Source organism: Antennarius striatus, chromosome 15 (genome assembly GCF_040054535.1).
Source record: "Antennarius striatus isolate MH-2024 chromosome 15, ASM4005453v1, whole genome shotgun sequence".
NCBI classification, from domain to species: domain Eukaryota; kingdom Metazoa; phylum Chordata; class Actinopteri; order Lophiiformes; family Antennariidae; genus Antennarius; species Antennarius striatus.
The window spans coordinates 5175847-5197324 of record NC_090790.1 but is presented as its reverse complement, the minus strand read 5'-3'; the positions used below and the strand labels follow the sequence as shown (position 1 = coordinate 5197324).

Here is a 21478-nt window from a genome sequence, read left to right as displayed (position 1 = left end):
CATGCTGTGGCAGGAGGTATTGTGTTTTTAGAGTTTGTGACAAAGGTCTTCAGATTTGGTGCTAAAAATATACTGTGGCTCCATAATTTTAGTTGTCAAAGATAGATCAAAATAACAAAATGAAGATACATGCACTAAATGTCAAAGTTCAAGTTAATTGTGTTGTTAAAATATTCTGTAAAGACACCTTTCTGACCACTGTGTGGCGGCTGAGCTGGCCAAAAGATTTGATTTCATACTTGGAACAGATATTTAAATTAAACGCTGCTGGGTAAATGTTCGCCGAGAGTTTGTAGATGTGTGTACAACAGTAAAGTTATCAAAGTAGTAGTTCTTTTGTAGCAGCATACGTCTAATAGTCCACCAGCGTCAGGTGATTGTCACTGCACCATGCAGTGAATCTTTCTGTCCTCTAATCACACTTGACAACATAGTGACAGCCTCCTTTTTGTCAGAAATCACACTTAATATCTTTTTATTGAATGCTTCAAAATCTCCAAAGCATTATGAGATTTAAGTTATGAGTCAATAGCTACCGGAATATTCTTTCTACTTTCCTGACCTCCCAGTTCACTCCAGTTCACAATTGAGTGGGTATGTCTGCTCAAAGATGCTCCGTGATTCACATATCTGCTTCTAATGATTCCTTTTTGACATGCAGTGTCCATCTGTTCTTCATTAAAAACTGTTGTTAATGTCTACCTTTCTTATTTTACACCACACATGTGAGGTTTCCTTTGTCCTACTTCCTCATTTCATTCCTCTTTTATTTCATCCTACCATGTTCTTGTATGTTCATCAGTCTCACTCACTGACTCCAGTCAGAATTTTTATCAGAACAGATACATTAGAATAGCTCGGTAACGTCACATGGGCTTATTGTTTGGGTATGTAAACGTTTTGTGAGTTTCCTAGCTTACTTACGGCGTGAGGTGTTTCACTTTGTTCGGGTCTGACCTTTGGTCCAGCTATTAGCGACCTACGGGAGAGGAGTCAGATGTCGTCCTACGTCATTCCTCCTCAAACCACCGATCTGTATATCATAAAAATATGTAACACCCTGTTTTATGATTGTTAGGATCACCTCTAGTCTTTTCTTATCATACAGACTAAAGAGGGAGCAAACATTAATGGGGAGAAGGTGGAAAACGTATCTGAGGAGGAAGAGTCTGAGGAGATGGAGTCTGAGGAAGAGGACAGACAGCAGCCAACAGAAGAACCTGTCAGCACTATCCAGGAAGCAACATCTGAACCCATCTCTCAGGTTGGTCGATAAAAATGTTTTTTTCTTCTGTCTTTAGTATCCTGGTGGTAGATCTGTGTAGACAGTGGATGGAATCATTTTTATTTTTTTGCAGATTTTAATTGTTTTGGTTGTAGAATCACCACACCAGAGAATCGGTGATGATTCCATCAATGACTGATTTCTCTCAGAAAGTTTCTGTGTTGATATTATGGGTTAATAACTAGTATGTCAGGTGTGGGCATCTTCAGCCCAAAACATTTCAAGAATATGAGAGACAACTCTAGAAACTCCCTTCAAACATCATTGTTTGACATTTTTATGTTCTTGTGTTCTGATGTGTTATCCGTTAAAATCTGCTGATGAACTCTGGTTTCCGGTGAAGGTGGCAGATGAGCAGGAGTCTGAAGAGTCCGGAGAAGATGAGCGCGAAGAGGAAGGCACTGAATCCGACTTGGTAGAGTCTGACCTGGTAGAATCTGACCTGGTAGAGTCTGACTTGGTAACTATTTTTCCACATCTTTTTGTTAATTTTTTATAAAAAATTTTTTGATGATGAATAGATGGGAGATGCTCAGTGTATGTTTGTTCATCCATCCATCACCAGAGTTGACATATAAGCTATGATAAGTCCTGTAATTCTGTCCTTCGGTATTTTTAATTCACTACACAATTAATTTTTGATGTTCCCTTAAAATGTGTTACATTGACTCTGGAGTTTGGTCATCTTCTTTGTAGCTTACGGAGTTCATTTTACCTCAAGAAAGTATGCGTTTGGATGCGCTTCAGGAAAAATTTGTGCATCCCAACATGATGTTTATGCATCCCAAAAGTAGTAACATGTGGTAAAAGCGTTCGCAAGATTTGAGTTTTGCCAATAGTACAATATAAGAACTAAACAAACTTAATTTTAATTGTTTTATTGACAACGACGTCATAACTTTTTTAGTAAAAAGAAAAAAAATGTTTTCATTATATCGAATTGTTAAAGCTTGGTAGTCATTCAAAAACAGTTTTAGGAATAAAGAAAGATGTAATACAGTTTTTTTTTAAACTTCCGTTTTTCTCTCAATAATTGTCTTTGCCTTTAATTCATATACTGTAATTTCCTGTGGACACTGCACCAAGCTGACAAGAGCCCTCTCCACACACATTCCAGCAATAATTGTTAGAAATATCAGTCTCTTTTTCTTCATTAACTTTTGATTGCGTTTATTCAAGAAAGCCCTCATTATCACTTGCTTTTTCTCCAACTTTTGGCATCTTTTTTGGAGGCATGTTGATAATGGATCATCATCCATCCATCCATCTTCCACCGCTTATCCGTAGTCGGGTCGCGGGGGCAGCAGCTTCAACAGGAAACCCCAAACTTCCCTTTCCCCGGCCACATCCACCAGTTCTGACTGGGGGATCCCAAGGCATTCCCAGGCCAGTGTTGAGATATAATCCTTCCACCTGGTCCTGGGTCTGCCCCGAGGTCTCCTCCCAGCTGGACGTACCAGAAACACCTCCCTAGGGAGGCGTCCCGGAGGCATCCGCACCAGATGCCCAAACCACCTCAACTGACTCGTTTCCACGCGAAGGAGCAGCGGCTCTACTCTGAGCCCCTCACGAACAGCAGTGTTTCTCACCTTATCTCTAAGGGAGACACCAGCTATCCGCCTGAGAAAGACCATTTCAGCCGCTTGTATCTGCGATCTCGTTCTTTCGCTCATGACCATAGGTGAGGGTAGGAACGAAGATTGAACGGTAGATGGAGAGCTTTGCCACTCGGCTTAGCTCCCTCTTTGTGACAACAGTGCGGTAAAGCGACTGCAATACCACTCCTGCTGCCCCAATTCTCCGTCCAATCTCATGCTCCATTGTTCCCTCACTCGTGAACAGGACCCCAAGATACTTAAACTCCTTCACTTGTGGAAGGACCTCATTCCCCACTTGGAGAAGGCAGTCCACTGGTTTTCTGCTGAGGACCATGGCCTCAGATTTGGAGGTGCTAATCCTCATCCCCGCTGCTTCACACTCGGCTGCAAACCGGACCAGTGAGCGCTGCAGGTCACAGGCTGATGACGCAAACAGGACCACATCATCTGCAAAAAGCAGCGATGCAATCCTCAGGCCACCAAACTGTAAAGCCTCCTCACCACGACTTCGCCTCGATATCCTGTCCATGAAAATCACAAACAGAATTGGTGATAAAGCGCAGCCCTGGCGAAGGCCAACAACTACTCGGAACAAGTCCGACTTACTGCCGAGAACCCGAACGCAGCTCTCACTTTGGGCGTACAGGGATTGGATGGCCCTGAGGAGAGAACCCCTCACCCCATACTCCCCCCTCACCCCGTACTTCCCACAGTATATTTTTAAGTCCCCAGTCGAGTCCCCAGTATATCCCTGGGGACTCGATCGTACGCCTTCTCCAAGTCTACAAAACACATGTAGACTGGATGGGCATACTCCCAAGCCCCCTCTAGGATCCCTGTGAGAGTAAAAAGCTGGTCCGTTGTTCCACGACCAGGACGGAAACCACATTGTTCCTCCTCAATCTGAGGCTCGACAATCGGCCAGACCCTCCTTTCCAGCACCTTGGAGTAAACTTTCCCAGGGAGGCTGAGGAGTGTGATGCCCCTGTAGTTGGCACACACCCTCTGGTCCCCCTTTTTAAAAAGATGAACCACCACCCCAGTCTGCCACTCTTTTGGCACTGTCCCAGACTTCCATGCAATGTTAAAGGCGTGTCATCCACGACAGCCCCTCAACACCCAGAGCCTTCAGCATTTCCGGGCGAATCTCATCAACACCCGGGGCTTTGCCACCGTGAAGTTGTTTAACTACCTCGGTGACTTTGCCTCGAGAGATTGACTCTGATCCCCCATCATCCTCCAGCTCTGCCTCTGCAACAGAGGACGGATCAGTTGGGGTAGTTGGATTCAGGAGTTCCTCAAAGTTTTCCTTCCACCGACCGACAACCTCGTCAGTCGAAGTCAACAGTGTCCCATCTTTGCTGTATACAGCTTGGATGGTTCCCCGTTTCCCCCTCCTGAGGTGTCGGACAGTCCCCCAGAACAACTTTGGTGCCGTCCGATAGTCCTCCTCCATGGCCTCTCCAAACTCCTCCCACACCCTCTGTTTTGCCTCCATCACAGCTGAGGCTGCAGTCCTTTTGGCCTGTCGGTACCCGGCAACTGCTTCAGGAGTCCCCAGGGACAACATGCCCCTGAAGGCCTCCTCCTTCAGTCGGACGGCTTCCCTGACCACCGGGGTCCACCACGGTGTTCAAGGGTTATCGGCCCTTGAGGCACCCAAGACGTTGAGACCACAGCTCTCAGCTGCAGCTTCAGCAATGGAAGCTTTGAACATCGACCATTCAGGTTCAATGCCCCCAGCCTCCACAGGGATGCACGAGAAGCTCCTTCGGAGGTGGGAGTTGAAGGCCTCGCGGACCGAGTCCTCCTCCAGACGTTCCCAGTTCACCCGCACTACTCGTTTGGGCTTACCAGGTCTATCCAAAGGTTTCGTCCGCCAACGGACCCAACTGAGGTTGGCAGCTCTGCTCCTCTCTTCACCCGAGTGTCCAAAACACACGGTCGAAGGTCAGATGATGATCACAAGATCAATCATTGACCTCCGACCCAGGGTGCTCTGGTACCAGGTACACTTATGAGCATCCTTGTGTTCGAACATGGTGTTAGTTATGAACAATCCGTGACTAGCACAGAAGTCCAACAACATAACACCGCTCGGGTTCAGATCAGGGAGGCCATTCCTCCCAATGACGCCCCTCCAAGTGTCTCCATTATTGCCGACGTGTGCATTGAAGTCCCCCGGGAGAACAATGGAGTCCCCTGCAGGGATTCCTCCAAGGACCCCATTTAGGGACCCCAAGAAGGCCGAATACTCTGAACTGATATTTGGTGCGTATGCACAAATAACAGTCAGAGTTTCCGCCCCCACAGCCTTAAGGCGTAGGGAAGCGACCCTCTCATCCACCGGGGTAAACTCCAACACAGCGGCGCTCAGCCGGGGGCTTGTGAGTATCCCCACACCTGCCCTGCGCCTCACGCCTGACGCAACTCCGGAGTAAAACAAGGTCCATCCCCTACCTAGGAGTTTGGATCCAGAACCGAGGCTATGCGTGGAGGTAAGCCCCACCAGATCCAACTGGTAACGCTCCACCTCCAACACAAGCTCCGGCTCCTTCCCCGCCAGTGAGGTGACATTCCACGTCCCCGAAGCAAGCTTCTGCCGCCCGGGTCTGGTCCGTCGTGACCCCCTGTCGTCACTGCCACCCATATGGCAGCGCACCCGACCCCATCGGTCTGCCCTGCGGGTGGTGGGTCCGCAGGGTTGATCATCAATCAACCTTTATTTGTATAGCACTTAATCACATCAGCAGTCATTTCAAATCGCTCAGACAGAGAAACCCAACAGGACTCTCCAAGCATAAGCTACAGCTTATGCTTGCTCTGGAGGGTCTAACTAACTCCTCCCTCTCACTGCAGCACGTAAAATGATTATGTGTTGCTTTTTGGTCAATTTTAGTAAGGCAGAATCACACAGGTGAGTCTTGTGACTAGAAACTTGTGCAGACAAAAATATAATGGCAATTTCCAGGTTCGAAATTTAAGTGGAAAAATGGAAAAATTGCGAATATTCTTGTCAAATGGAAATGCATTTAAAGCTTGTGTCCCAGGGACGCACGCTGTCTGACGATCGTGTGTCCCAGGGACGCACGCTGTCTTGACGATCGTGTGTCCCAGGGACGCACGCTGTCTGACGATCGTGTGTCCCAGGGACGCACGCTGTCTGACGATCGTGTGTCCCAGGGACGCACGCTGTCTGACGATCATGTGTCCCTGTCAAAAAATGTGCATTAAAGACGCAAGGACACATGCAAACGAGAACACTGAGCATATATCAAAATCAGTGTGCAACACTCCAACCAAGGGAATGTTGTCTACTCACGTGTTGTGCAAACTTCTGTTGGGCTTTTTGTGATAACTTGTGTTTGAATCACCTCTGTGTCTGTCTGATTCAGAGCACAGAGTCCAGTGTGAAGAAGAAGTTGAAAAAGAAGACAAAAGCAGACAGCGCATGGCTCAGGCCGTCAAGGAAACGGAAGAGGAGGACAAAGGCCAAAGGTAATCCTGTCTCACTCGGCATCTATACTGTCCTGTAGATAGACAGATAGATATATAGGTACTTTATTAATCCCGGAGGAAACTACTCACCTAGTGGCCTATAGAGGCAACTTGCATTAATATTATTAAGAATGATATGACTTAACAACAATCGATGGAAATCCAAATAATCAACCCATTTAGGGCTAGATTCAAAATCAGTGGAAATAACAAAAATCACAGACTGGTCGAATTTAAGTAAATTTCATCATGAGAATTCATGATGTGACTCAGTACTGTGTTTTACCCTCATTTGCCTGTACGTTTAATAGCATCTGGGAATGCTGATAAGTCAGCCAATGGTGTTCCAGGGTAATTCCTCCCAGACCTGGATCAGGGCATCAGTGAGCTTCTGGATGTCCTGTAAGTTCTCACTTGGCTTTAGGACAAGGGAACGTGGGGGCAGCTCAATGGCAGTTGATGCTTATGTCACCTAACTGCTATGGGCCCCGTGGTGCCTGTCATTATCTTGCACCAGGAGGAACCCAGGGCACGCTGCCAGAATAACTTTGGATAGCGAACACCACCTTGTACTACCTGTAGTGATAAGGACACTAGCAAAACACAAACCTTCAGATGGAGGAGTCAGGAAAGGTAAAACCGCTCCCATTTAGGATTTTAACGGAAGCAGCTAAAATTAATTCTCAATCATTTGTCTCTTACGAACCGGACAGATTCTTCTTGTTCTTCACCTTTCGGTTTTTCCCTTCAGGGGTTTCCACAGCGAATCAGTTGCCTCCATCTAACCCTGTCGTCTGCATCCTCTTCTCTCACACCAACTACCTTCATGTCCTCTTTCACTACATCCATAAACCTCCTCTTTGGTCTTCCTCTAGGCCTCCTGCCTGGCAGTTCAAAACTCAGTATTCTTCTACCAATATATTCACTATCTCTCCTCTGGACATGTCCAAACCATCTCAGTCTGGCCTCTCTGACTTTATCTCCAAAACCTCTAACATGTGCTGTCCCTCTGATGTACTCATTCCTGAGAGAACCTCAGCATCTTTATCTCTGCTACCTCCAGCTCTGTCTCCTGTCTTTTCCTCAGTGACACTGTCTCTAGACCAAACAACATCGCTGGTCTCACCACAGTTTTGTACACCTTTCCTTTCATTTTAGCTGAAACTCTTCTATCACACATCACACCTGACACTTTCCTCCACCCGTTCCATCCTGCCTGGACATGCTTCTTCACCTCTTTTCCACACTCTCCATTGATCTGGACTGTTGACCCTAAGTACTTAAAATCCTCCACCTTCTTGGGCTCTTCTCCGAACCGGACAGATTGATACCGCTGAACTCTGATGGACTTGGTGTTATATTTCACGTTGATGATGAAGTGTTGCCTCATTTATTTTGAGCAGAGTATTATACTTCATGCAGTAAATGAAATATCATTTTTCATTATATTTTAAAACACACGTGCTTGTTCAAAAACATTGAATTCCTGGAGAGAATCAGACTCTTTGATCAAGGTAAGCAGCATGTTTTCCCGTAAGCCTCCAATCGGTTTCGTAGTTTAATATTGATCCTTCCCTCCTTACCTGTGTTTTTATAACAGTGCAACGCCTGTGTCTGTTTGTGTAAAGCTGAGAATTTGGTTTCTGATATTGTGGCACCTCTACTTCACTGCTTCACCCTAACACTGACTTTGTGTAGTTATCAATATTTTAATAGGAAATAGTCTTTATTAAATATTCACTGTAAGAAGGAGCACCTCTATATGATTTTGGCTCAGACCACACTGTCAGCTAGGGCTGAACCCAACTATCAGGATTTACAGTAAACGCCTGACTTTTCTTCAATTCATTTTTGTTGTACTCTTAAGTTTATCCAGGTTTATCCAATAAGTAGGAACGATGTGTCCTGAGATTTGGTGGGAGGGGGGGTCTGGGGCCACATTACCTGTTGGTGCTCATCTGAAGGGGCAGCGCCAGGATTTTCTTTTGCTTGGTGAAAAATGATGTTTTTCTAGATGTTCTTTGACTGTTCAAGAAATATATCATGAGTGTAGATTGAAAGCATAGGGCGATGATATCTATGAGTGTGGATCTAAATGAAAACTAGAACCAAGGCAGTCAATTAAATTAAAGGGGACATTTAGACCTTGGTGGAGGTTTCCACTGTGAGTGTAAATTTTATACCTGTGTGCAAAATGATTTCGTTTCAATCAATCAGTGGTACAAGGAGTAATGCAACCAGAACAGCAGAAATTATTGTGGACCTGGGAGCAATGAAGAACCATTCAATCGAGGTGTATAGTGGCTTTTAAAGTTGATTTATCATACATCTGACCTAATGTTGATTTTTTTTCCTTCGAGATGAATAGAAAGTGTTTTCATTTACACATACATACATACATTCATCGTTTCTACACAAAGGCTTCTCCTGCCTCTGTAGAACAAACCCAGCGTGATGCGTCATGTGAAATCACTTCTCTGACTCATACAGTACATCAGATTCTGTCTCTCGCCTCACCTCCTTGAGCCGCTCACTCTGAGTTGAGTGAAGCCTTTTAATCCTTTTGCTCTCAGAATACTCTTCACTTGTACAAGATTGCCATGGTGGACAAGCTGTGAGTCTAAATTACACTCAATTCTAATTGTCAGAAACAGACAAAATAACGCATGGAGATTCTGAGATCCTTCTGCAATGCAGTTTTCCTGATTAAGACAAGAAAACTGTTAGATCCTCCTTAAATCAACCCAGATAATCCAGTCATGAAAGTAACTATTTTTCTGTATGCAACTCACTGCATTTTCCTTCCTTCATGCAACATTTTCTTACTGATCACTGTCATTTTTGCTCAGAACCAGAGGCCATGGATCAATGTCAGGCTTCATCTCAAGCTCAGGCAGGTGATGGGAGTGACTACACACAGATTCCTTCACCTGAGTCTGTTACCCTTAACAAGCCACAAGATCTGGAAGCTCCATCACAAAACAAAGGTATGGAAGGAAAGTTTCTATACTACTTTATAATAATCTCCCCCTTGTTTAGTCTTCATCACAGACAGAGCAGAAACTCTATATCAGTTTATGTAGTTCGGTTCAGTGTGGCAGGATTGAGGTATTTCCTGAGGTATTTCACATGGGTGCACCAAATATTACCAACTGTCATGACACAAATAAGAAACCTTGAAAAAGAGGGCTTTGAAAACTCTTAATGACAGCAGACTTAATGTATGAACCTGCAGTATATTAAAGATAAACCTCTCAGTTTGAAAAGCAGAAACAAGTTATTTCAGTTGTGGTGTTTAATTTTTTTCAAGGTGATACTGACAACTTGGAAAATATTATCAGCAATGGTTATAGTGTGAGATACTATAATATGCAGTTGCTGCATTATTCACAAAGCTTGATGTAATCTAATTACCTTTGATATTTCCGGCTAGGAAAACCACAAAAAACTTGTAGAAAGGATACAAGTTTTTTTTTGTATGATTTTTGATTTAAAAATCATGATTTTTGTATGATTTATGTTTTAAAAGGAAAACGTAATATAGCAGAGTAATAATTAATAATTGTTACGTGCCGATTGTAATGTCCTCTACAGGTGATATAAAATATTGTTAAAAGGAATCAACCCGGGAAGGTATGCATCGAATGGTTTCTTCAATTTAACTTTTATGTTTTTATTCATGTCAGTGAATTTTTGCTTCTATTCATGTCTGTTGAGTTTGGATTTCTCTCCTGGAGTTTTCCAGAGACTAGGAATCAAGTTTCCTTCAACACAAATGTTCTTGTTTAAGATAAAGAAAAAGAAACTTTGTTCTATACCCTCTACCACATTTCTCAGCCAGGTTATGTTTTGGTACAAATTTTAATTGATGTATTTATTATATGGCGATTGATTAATTATTGGATTTTGTGTCTTTGTAGACGCGTTGGGTTCAGCCATCGAGGAGGCTCAGGAGCTTCCTCTTTGCAGTTGCCGCATGGAAACGCCCAAGAGTCGAGAGATTCTCACATTGGCAGACAGGAAGTGCATGGCCACAGAGAGCGTGGACGGACAGCTGACCCGCTGCCAGGGTGCCATACTGAAGCATGAAATGATGCGCCCATCCAATTCTGTCCAGCTGCTGGTTCTCTGTGAGGACCACCGCAACGGCATGGTGAAACACCAGTGCTGCCCCGGCTGTGGCTTCTTCTGCAGGGCTGTGAGTAGACACACCAGTTTGAGGCGTTTAGAATGTTGTGGTTGAAATTCATGTACAAACAGAATGAACTGTATGCAAATGTCAAATAAAAATAACCCATATCTGAATTGAAGAAAAAAATTTAGTAGCAATTTATAGCGATTGGTGACATATTTTGATCTCCAGAATGTACAGACACACAATCTGAAAAGAGCATTGAGAATGTCTTTACTTGAGTGTGTTGTGCTTTTGTTTGATGCAGAAAATGTCATTTATAAAGTTGTCATCTTTTCCCCCCCCCCTAACATCTCCAATGCTGAGTCTTTGCTTCTTTACTCTTTAATGTATATCAGAAGATAAAAATACATTGTGGTTTTTAAACACCGTGACAGCCTACAATTTAAATGATCCTCTGTTTACTTGTGGTCTACAGACTTCAGTGCAAATTTTTATAAATCAACATGTCAGTTAATTATTATGTGGATTCTTGTCTAAAATCAAATGTGTCTAATATTCTATGCTCACATAGGGTTCTTATTTTTCTATATCCCAGGGGACCTTCATGGAGTGCCAACCAGATGTCAGCATCTCTCACCGTTTCCATAGCACCTGTGCCTCTGTGCTGAAAGGTCAAAGCTTCTGTCCTCACTGTGGGGAGGAGGCTGCCAAGGCAAAGGAGGTCACCATCGCCAAAGCTGACACCACCTCCACGGTGCCCCCTGTGGTTGCTCATGGACCCGTCACTCTTGGGGGCTTGGAGGGCCGGGCCGACACCACCACTGGCAGGTAAGCTGTGGGTCTGCATATCTCCAGACTGACTCCTCAGTATTTTGTGCTCCTTACAGATGAATTATAGACTTACTTCATCTTTCCAGTTCTTCTCGACTGGCATTGGGCGCTGAAGTCAGCGGCAAGGCCGACAGCTCGCTGCCCGTTCGTTCTGGACACGGACTTGACGCGGCCGCCGTTCCTGGGTCATCAAGGACATCGCTACTGCAGGCAAGGACAGGGACAGCCGACGTCCCTACAGTCGCTCAAGGACCATCCAGAGAGACTCTGGAGGGCATCCTGGCTGCTCTCGACACAGAGAAGTACGTTCCAAAAGTAGTAGAAGAAGTGTGTAATCTGATTTTGTGACAAACATATACAAATGCTCAAACTTCCATACTTGTGTGTTTTGATCAGGCCCAAGAAGTTGCGTTTTCACCCCAAGCAACTTTACTTCTCAGCCAAACAGGGAGAACTCAAGAAGGTCTTGCTCATGTTGGGTATGTGAACCCCTTAATTATAAAAAAAAAAAATCTTTTAAAGTTTTTAATCTAATGTGTACAGGGAATTTATGGACATGTAACTTTAGTTTTAGATCAAATGAATTTGAATGAATGTCTGTCCTTGTCCATTTACTTTCCAGTGGACGGCATCGACCCAAACTTTAAGATGGAATCCCAGAACAAACGCACTCCACTCCACACTGCAGCTGAGGGAGGATACAAAGACATCTGCCACATGCTTGTACAAGTAAGACTGTCACCGTTCAAGTCCTGCTCTGTAGTCGATCCGCCGTGAAGAACGGGACTGTCGTCTCCCGCTGTAACACGGAAAAAGGCAAACTTGCTCTGAAATGCTCAGTCAGTCACAGATTTTGACTTTGACTCTCTGACGCTTCCCTCTTCAGGCTGGTGCCAACTTGGACATGTGTGATGAAGATCACAGGACGCCACTGATGGAGGCCTGTGAGAACAACCACATGGAGACGGTGTTATACCTGCTGAGGGCTGGAGCCAACGCCACGCACAAGGTAAAGCTGCATCAAGTCACACAGGAAGGATTATCACAGCTGTCATAGCTTCTACTGTCACCCCCTTACCTCCACCTACGAGTCATATCAAGTTGAAAATGACCTCTTATATTTGAGGGGGTCTGTCAGTTTCTGGAAATTTAGCTTGAGGCTTGAGAATCTGTCCTTAATTAGACTCTGTGCTGCTCTTAGGACGTTGAAGGGTTCACATGTCTCCACCTTGCGGCCAAGTCTGGGCATTACAAGATTGTTGAGCACCTTTTGTCCACAGGATTGATCAACATTAACTGTCAGGTCAGTACAGCTTCACCTCATCCTGTCTGCCTTTGGTTCTCTCTGGGTTTCTTTGCACATGATTTATATTTTGCTCTCAGAATATTAACAGATTTTCTACAAATAAACTAATAATATTTATACAACCCAGAACAGTCTGTAAAATGAAATCCTTTATGAACTAAATCCAATTCAGCACAAGGACAATATATTGAATGTTGAAGCTGATAAACCTTATTTTTCACAATGGTTTTTCTTCCTGCATGTTTCCAATTCATTGAGAAAAGTTACTGTAATGCTTGTTTTTTTCTTTTAACACTCTGTCTCTTCTTGCTTTATTTACAACTTTATTCGAGCTTTCTTTTATCTCATGTGATGCTTTGTAATGTGACACTTTTTAAGTGTTAGGTGTGGACTCTGTTAGATGGATATAAGTTAGCAGAATGATTCTACTTCCTTCTGGAATGAAGAGCTTTGTTCCTGAAAAAGACATCTGATCTGGCAGCATGTTGTTCCTCTACCTGGATCGACATCTCAGCATTAATGAATCCTTCACATACATGCCAATCATACTCGAGGATGCGCCAACACGTTGTGTCCATCCACCTCTAATGAGCTCAGCTGCAGCCCTTCAGGGCGCCGTTTTAGGATCTCAGATATTTATTTTTTGAGTCTCAATCAACTTTTGTCAATGCAGCGATGAACTGTGTTGACTTAAAATACTTTTCCAAACTCTCCCTGAGCTCCTGTGGTCAAATGCTTCTTAGAATCACGTTGGTTGTTACCGCAGTGCTGCTGGAGGGATTGAAGGTCGCAGTCATGACCTCCCCTCTCCGTCTGTCCTTGTGAATGGCTGATGCCTTTCCAGGATGTCCTTTTCACTCTCAATCATGATGTCATCTGTTACCAGTCAACCTCTTTCCCAGCATTTCGTTGCCTCTGTCAAAACCTTTTTTCATTTGAATAGCAAATGGGTTGGAAAATGATCACATCCTCTTTTATCAAGCATCGGAAATATTTCAGATGCTGGGTTGTAAAACTGTAGCGTTAATGCTCATTGAACATGTGTCGTCTAATGTTGGCTCGTACCTTTTAAAGGTATTTTTATGCTACTAAATTGTAATCTGTGAGCGAAAGCCCTGCTGTTGTTTTCTGTTTGAAAATTAAAGTTTCCATTTAAGAGTGGAAGAAGTGTTTTTCTGTTAATCAGTGACTTGTTACTGAGCTCGAGGGTTTTTCCCTTAACAGGATGATGGAGGCTGGACAGCGATGATCTGGGCCACAGAGTACAAGCATGTGGACCAAGTGCAGCTGCTTCTGTCCAAAGGAGCTGACATCAGCATCAGGGACAAGGTTGGATCAGGAGTCTGTCCAGTCTGTGGTTGACAAACTGTGTATTAACAGCAAAAAATGAAAAAATAAATAAATAAATAAATAATTTGTAAAAATTTTATATATATTTATATATATAAAATATACTGTATATATAAAAACAGGGTTTTTTTTCTGTTTTTCTTTTGTCATAGGAAGAGAATATCTGCCTTCACTGGGCAGCATTTTCGGGCAGTGTTGATATTGCTAAGCTGCTCTTGAATGCCAGCTGTGATCTGCAGGCAGTCAACATCCACGGAGACTCTCCTCTCCACATCGCTGCTCGGGAGAATCGTGTGGACTGTGTCACGTGAGTTTCTGCCTTCAGCAAAAGTTTAATCTTCTTTTAGGAAATACAACTTCCATTCACCTAAGAAAGAAGATTGAAATAAATAAATCTATTCAGAAGTAGGTTTGTTGTTGCTAATCAGAGAAATGTGGTCTCCACAGACTTTTCCTGACCCGAGGAGCAGATGTCTTTCTGAAGAATCGCGAAGGAGAAACTCCTCCAGACTGCTGCAGCCACAACTCCAAGGCCTGGGCGGCGCTGCAGGCCAACAAGAAGGAGAGGGAGGCCAAGAACAGCAGGCTGGCCTCAGAGCAAAAGATCCTGCACAGGTTAAGATAATGTCTGTCTAAAATTCTAAAATAACAAAATGCCTGGCCTTCTCTAGAGTGGGTATGGATATAGGGGGTGATTAAACGATTAAATTTGTTTCTTGATTGAATCATTTGTTATGTATGTGTCCATCCATACCTGCCAGAATCTCTGCAATCTTTTCTTGAAGACTCCGACAGCCCCTAACCATCGTCTGCTCTGTTTACAGCGACATCGCCCTGGGGCAGGAGAGGGTTCCAATTCCTTGTGTCAACTCTGTCGACAGCGAACCTTTTCCAGACGGCTATAAATACATATCCGAAAACTGCATTACCTCCCCCATGAATATCGACAGGAACATAACACACTTGCAGGTCAGTTGGAAACAACAGCAGGTGTTTGTAGAGGAAACGAATGGATTATATTTGTCTCTGTTCGACATTCTGTGACCTGTATTATTCTTTTGTTTTATCCACGACCAACAGTACTGTGTTTGTAAGGAAGACTGTTCAACAAGCATCTGCATGTGTGGACAGCTCAGTTTGCGCTGCTGGTACAACAAGGTGAGTGTGGACGTCTGCAGACGGACAACATAGATACACAAAGTACCATTTCATAGATGGAGCCATGAGAAACAACACAACAAAAATACACAAAAAGAATATGAGCATGTGAATTTTTTATGAAATCTTATCTATAGAGGGTACATTCCTTTGTATTTTTATATTTTGTGTGATTTAGAGTGGTCGTCTTCTCCCTGAATTCTGCCGTGAGGAGCCTCCTCTCATCTTTGAGTGCAACCACGCTTGCTCATGTTGGAGGACCTGTAAGAACCGTGTGGTGCAAAACGGACTCAGGTATGCACTTCATCTAAATGTTAACACAAATTAGAAAACAATTCTGAGACATCGCCAACTGTGGACAGTCGCCGTCTTTCCTGCAGAGGTCAGAATGCGACTTCTAGAAAATCTTTTCATTCTTATCCAGTCTGTGATGGCGGCGCTTGAGCGAGGACGCTCTGGTAAAATGCCTCATCGTGACTCTCTTACATAATACTGGCTGAGAGAGGATAAATTATGCAGCTTTTATTTAACGCGCTGCACCACGAGTTGTGTCAATGTGTTTAAAGCTCAACATCAACATGGAGGAGAAAATGTAAAAATTCAACTAGACATTTGTGGATCTTTCAGGACCAAACTTCAGCTCTTCAGGACCAATAAGAAAGGCTGGGGTGTCCGTGCGCTACAAGACATACCACAGGGGACCTTCGTGTGCGAGTGAGTTCCATCTGCAAAAGCAAACATGGTTGATTTGTCTAGTTGTTGAGTCTTCTTTTCAGTGACTGTTAACTTACAGGCTGTAAAAAATAATCGCACTGCAGACACATTTGCATCCTTGCCGACCTGTCGGTGATTTATTGAATGTAATTATTCTAATTGTAATTACAACATGTTGTGTAACTTCTCCCCCCCCCTACTACAAAAAAAAAAAAAAACCCACGCTGCTCTCTTATAAGGAATGTGTTGATCTGAGCCAGATGGCAGCAGCTCTGTGGGCGCAGCAGAGAGATGCATTTGCCTTCGTTTCCACTGAGGTGCTGCTGATGTCACTGAGCTTTAGGCATCTCTGCACCATTTCAGAAACATGTCTGCAAATCTTATCTTCTGGCGGCTCCCTCAACTAAATGTGTTTATTTGTAGGGGGATGGATTTGTCTTTAAATGAAGACAACATTTTCTTACTGAAAATTACCTGTAATAGGTTTGAATGTTACCCAAACAGACATTAAAAAACGGAAGTCTTGGGTAATAAGGGTTTAAAAACACCAACTTTGCCCTGATATTTAGTGCAGAGCTGAAAGTATAGTGATTTGCAAAAAACAACAACAACAAGACAACCATTGTACTCAACCCATGTCATTTAAATACTCATTTAAACACCCTACACTGTTTTTGAAATTCATTTAAGACTGAATAATTAGGAATAAAATAAAATAAAACCAGTCTCCAGGTTGCGCCTCGCTGTTGGTTCTTACCTAGTAATAAAGACATTAAATTTTGAGCTGAACAACACACACACGCACACACACACACACAAGCTAATGTTCCAGGTGATTTATGTACATCCAAGCAGAATTAAGTAAATTCTTTGAAGCTGGTTATGTCAGAAGTGCCGTCTTCTTGAAGACAACCTTATAATCCCAGCTTTGCGAACCCGCGACCCTGATGTAACCGGCATCAGCATGAAGCCGCTCCAGCTGACGACGGCTCATCTGTCTCTAACAGGTACGTTGGTGAGATCATCTCTGATGCAGAAGCAGAGATGAGGCAGAACGACGCTTACCTGTTCAGCTTGGATGATAAGGTGAATCATTTCGGAAACATTTTAATGTCGTGATGGCAGGTGTGAGTGGAAATTAGAATTTAATTTTTTATTAACTCCTAACTTCTAGTTCTTTATTTTAGCATTCTCTTCCCAAGCAGAATTCTCCTCTCAGTTAAGCATTTTTATGAGTTTGTGTCTTTCATTTATCATCCCTCCCAGCCAGAAGATCTGTACTGCATCGATGCCCGTTTCTATGGAAACATCAGCCGTTTCCTCAATCACATGTGTGAGCCCAATTTGTTTGCCTGTCGAGTGTTCACGACGCACCAGGACCTTCGTTTCCCACACATCGCCTTCTTCTCCAGTGAAAACATCATGGCCGGAGAGGAGCTTGGGTAAGACTTTTGTTTTAATGCTTTAAAGAGACTTTTACTAGTATAGTTCTAGGTTTAGTTCTAAAAGCATTACACACATGAGATCTCACATGTATTTAAATACTAATCTCTCAAACAACTTCAATTTAAACTGAATTTGAAAGAAATGAAAGAAATTTTGGAGCAAACAAATTACCAATAAAAGTTCAAAATACTATCCATAACCCTAACCCCTAACCCTAACCCAGTTCAAATAAATGTATATATACTGTAATCTCTAATCTCAATATTTCCATGCTGTTGACCCCTGTAGTGTTTTGATATGATAAAATCCATATTTCCAGTTTTCATGGGATTACGATGCTCAAAATGCATGGCCTACATGTTGACCATGATGCTTTGCATGCATCTGAATACACACACCTCTGGTGCTGCATCAATGACACGTACTGGACAGATGTTTCAGATATAAGTAATGCAGTGATGTAACCTTTAGAGGCAGACGCTGTGTCCTTTCCTTCGCTGGTGTTAATAGATTGTTTATTACCTGCCAGGGTTTGGATTCTTTGACCTCACAGGAGGTTTTAATTGTGATTCAGGACGGCTCCTCTCAGCTGGTAAAATGATGTCTGATGTCACAGTGGGTTTGCAGAAACTTGCTGGGAGGATGGGTCTTGGGCTCCCGTTTTCTATAATTAGTCAGTGAATAATTCATAGATCTTGATTAAATAGAAAGAACCCAAGATATTCAGACGGTCGGTAACTATGGATGTAGATTAAAAAAAAAACCTGGATGCACTGAGTTCAGAATGTTTTCACAGGGGTCGTCTGTCATGTGACTGATGGTTGAACTCAACGGTACTGTTGGGCCTGGGTGGATGTATTCACCCCACGGAGTCCCATTCCAGCTAATCCATTAATTAACATGAAAGCACCTCGTAGCCACCCGCCTGCATGAGGCTAACTGCACAAGGGGCAGCACAGCTCTCCTTTGTCATTACTGTAATGCTTCTGCAGTGCAGAGGGAGTGGCTTTAGGCCATTAATTCTGCAAGGTGTGTGTGTTGGTCAGTCGGTCTTGATTGTCGCTGCTTCGCTCCGTTAATGTGAAGCTGTGGGTAGTTGATTAAAAGGTAGTTGCAAGCGTGCTTTACATTTGTCTTGTTATTATAATTTGACATAATCATCAGTCCAGATCAGTTGTGATTTCTCCGATGGTCACAGTCGCTTCTGTGATGTCATGTTCAGTTTGCACTCAAAATGAAGGCGGCTTACGGTCGCAACCTGAGAAGTAACTGAAGTGAGTCGCATTCCACCACCCCACTATTAACTTTAGAATTCATGTGTCAAACTAAAAGCCCCGGGGGCCAAATGTGGCCCGCCACATCATTTTATGTGGCCCGTGAGAGCTTAAAAGGTCAGTGCCATCAAATAAATAAATAGGTCAAAAGTGTGCTTTGAGAAAAACTACATTTCCTACATTGCAGTAACTAAGCACATATTAACGGTGACAAAATCATTTTGAACAAAGTTATTGTCATAACGTGTGTTTGATGTTATTTTTCTTTATTCACTTGAATAGTTGGATCCTTGGTTGATGGAGTTTCGTGGGTTTAATAACCTGACAAATTAAAAGGATTTATGTTATAACAGCGCAACAAACATTTTTTTTCCCGACGCAACTGCAATGTTTGTAACTTAAATAAGTAACAAGGCAGTCAGAGACCGCAACATCTCACAACACCCCTGAATTCAACATTTTACCTTGACGTACCCATTTTTGTGCCTCTGGTTTCCTGAAAGTGTTGCTTTTTGTTTTGTGATTATATCTCATCAAGTTTCAGAGGTGTGTACCTAAAAAAAACCGGACGAACGAACAAACGCTGACAATTACAATACATCACCGCTTTGAGGGATGTAATAAATTCAGAGTTATTTAACATTAAGGAGCAGTCATTTCTTAATTTTTATTTTCATCTCAGTCCTTTCTGCTTGGATAAGAGCAGCTTTCCATTTCTGGAGTAAAAGCTTAATACAAAATTAAGCATTGATCAGCTGTGTTACATATTTCTCAGACCTGACTGTATGGTAGAATTGGATACCATATCAATCTGTTCTCTAACCCGTTTCTCTCCATCTCATCCTCCTTTTAGGTTCAACTACGGCGATCACTTCTGGGAAGTCAAAACCAAGCTGTTCAGCTGCGAATGCGGCTCTTCCAAGTGCAAGTACTCATCGGCAGCCATGGCGTCGCTGCAGGCAGACAGCACGCCGGGGGACAAACAGCAGCCCAGCGCATCACCTGACACCAGCTCTTCAAACAGTCCCTCCAGCCCCTCCTAAAAAAAAAAACCCTCACACTAAGTTCAATACAAAGGACACATGACCGACAGACACGAGGATGCCTGACTCCCTCTTGAACTGCTATCAGTGAACTTGTGCTCTGTCTCCACATCTGATTCAAATCACGGACCATCAGCCTTCAGAAAGCGTCCTACAGACCCAGATGCACAATCAGATACTGGAAGAACTCACAGCGCTTTTGTGTGGCATGAACACCAGGGGGCGACAGTGGCACACTGCGAACATCCTGTGAATAATAGGAAGTCTTTTTCATTTCATATATAACGTCACTGGGAAGGAGAACTGCGCATAGCTTTTTTTTTTTTTTTTTTGGTTGATATTGTAAAATGTCTTTTCCTAAAGTGTCATTATCAAGGAATTCTGGGATTGGGGACAAAGGGTATTGTTGTCTTTTGGAAAGACAGCCTCAGCATACAGCTGGGTTTAACTTGTTTGACCTTTTGCGGTCATCTATCATTAACCATTCCAGCAAAAATTAGCTGAAATTGAATTATTTTGCCACTTTTTTCTGTCAATTCACCTTTATTACAGTGTTTGAATGTCCAACACTTTCCACCTTTGTTTATAAATTGAATTGAAACACAGTGAAATGGGGGGGAATCCTTTCCATCCTTTGAATTTGCTACACAAATTTGATGAGTTGTACCATATTTTGTGAAAGGAGTGTGATTAAATTGGATCTTGTTGGATTTTTTTTTTAAATTTGGTGAAGAATTAAACCGAAATGGAGTTCAACAAACATGTAAATGGTGCTGACAAAGGTTTTCACTTTTGTTTTCATTTTTATTACTGAAGTGAACATAGTTTGTAAAATAAGAGAACGCTTTAAGTTTTTTATGTTTCATTTTAACTCCAGTTTTCTAATCGTAGTTACTGTAGTTAGGCTGTTTTTAATTTTGTTTCACAGAAGCCAACCAGTCTTTTTAAATGTTGTTAGTAAAACAGTGACTGTTGTGCAAAGTCTCAAAGAGAAATACATGAAAAAAAAAAAAAAGGCTATAAAAATGCACTTCCATAATGTTCTGTTACATATTTCTGGATCGTGAACCATCCATTTAATTGGTTGTATGTTTTTCAATAAATTTACTACTATTGCATTTATTCTGATACACTCTACCTGTTTGAGTTTCACTTGGCAGGAATTTATTTTTATTTTTTTTTGCGACAATGCTGCAGAGAAATGTAGAAGTCCAGTATCACATGGCTTCTTCCTCCAGCTCCGTCATGTTACACGTGTTTTGAAGTCCGCTTTTAAAGCCCTTATCTCGTCAGCCACAAACACGTTACTGAAAATCTGCAGACTGAAACCTGCAGTCAGATTGACCCAGGACAAACCAAAGCATGGCTCCATTTTGACAGACTGACTCAGACCCCCCCCCCCCCAGCACTGAAATATTTGAGCAGCTGTGGCTTCTGAGCTGATGACTTTTCAAATGCCTGTCATTACTGGTTAGAGAACGGCTGAAGAGCTCATTTCCATCTGATGGAGGCTGCGACTCGGCAGCGGTGGAAGAAGGAATAATATATTCATTGCTCCATCACAGGTGGAGTAATCTGGAATTCAGAAGAGTTTAAATTCAAGGTTATTCACGTTTTGATTTTTAAAAGACATTTGATATTAACGTTAAAGTCAGACTGAATGTATATTACACACTTAACAGCTCTTTATAAGCATGAAATGTGAGCTCATCATGTAAAAGGAAAAAGGAATAATAAGTGCAGCGCTGGGTAGATGTACTCAATTCTTTCCTGCTTCTACAAACTCCAGGTAGAAAGTGGCAAAAACAAATATATGAAGCTGCTTTAGAAGAACATGTTG

The 21478-nt window shown here is 42.8% G+C and overlaps 1 protein-coding gene across 2 annotated transcripts in view; it reads left to right on the top strand.

The window, feature by feature from the left end:
- Positions 1-20760, top strand: part of ehmt1b (euchromatic histone-lysine N-methyltransferase 1b) — a 41359-nt gene extending 20599 nt beyond the window's left edge. For both annotated transcript variants that reach the window (XM_068335195.1, XM_068335194.1), the window contains exons 6-26: positions 1109-1264; positions 1629-1745; positions 6279-6381; positions 9231-9368; positions 10302-10579; positions 11112-11344; positions 11434-11649; positions 11744-11826; positions 11970-12076; positions 12234-12356; positions 12549-12650; positions 13878-13982; positions 14156-14310; positions 14451-14618; positions 14828-14972; positions 15084-15161; positions 15340-15455; positions 15789-15875; positions 16883-16961; positions 17142-17317; positions 19449-20760. In XM_068335195.1, the coding sequence (XP_068191296.1) occupies positions 1109-1264; positions 1629-1745; positions 6279-6381; positions 9231-9368; positions 10302-10579; positions 11112-11344; positions 11434-11649; positions 11744-11826; positions 11970-12076; positions 12234-12356; positions 12549-12650; positions 13878-13982; positions 14156-14310; positions 14451-14618; positions 14828-14972; positions 15084-15161; positions 15340-15455; positions 15789-15875; positions 16883-16961; positions 17142-17317; positions 19449-19638 (2955 nt within the window). In that variant the 3' untranslated portion in view covers positions 19639-20760. The remainder of the gene's footprint in view (positions 1-1108; positions 1265-1628; positions 1746-6278; positions 6382-9230; positions 9369-10301; positions 10580-11111; positions 11345-11433; positions 11650-11743; positions 11827-11969; positions 12077-12233; positions 12357-12548; positions 12651-13877; positions 13983-14155; positions 14311-14450; positions 14619-14827; positions 14973-15083; positions 15162-15339; positions 15456-15788; positions 15876-16882; positions 16962-17141; positions 17318-19448) is intronic.
- The last annotated feature ends 718 nt before the right edge of the window (positions 20761-21478 follow it).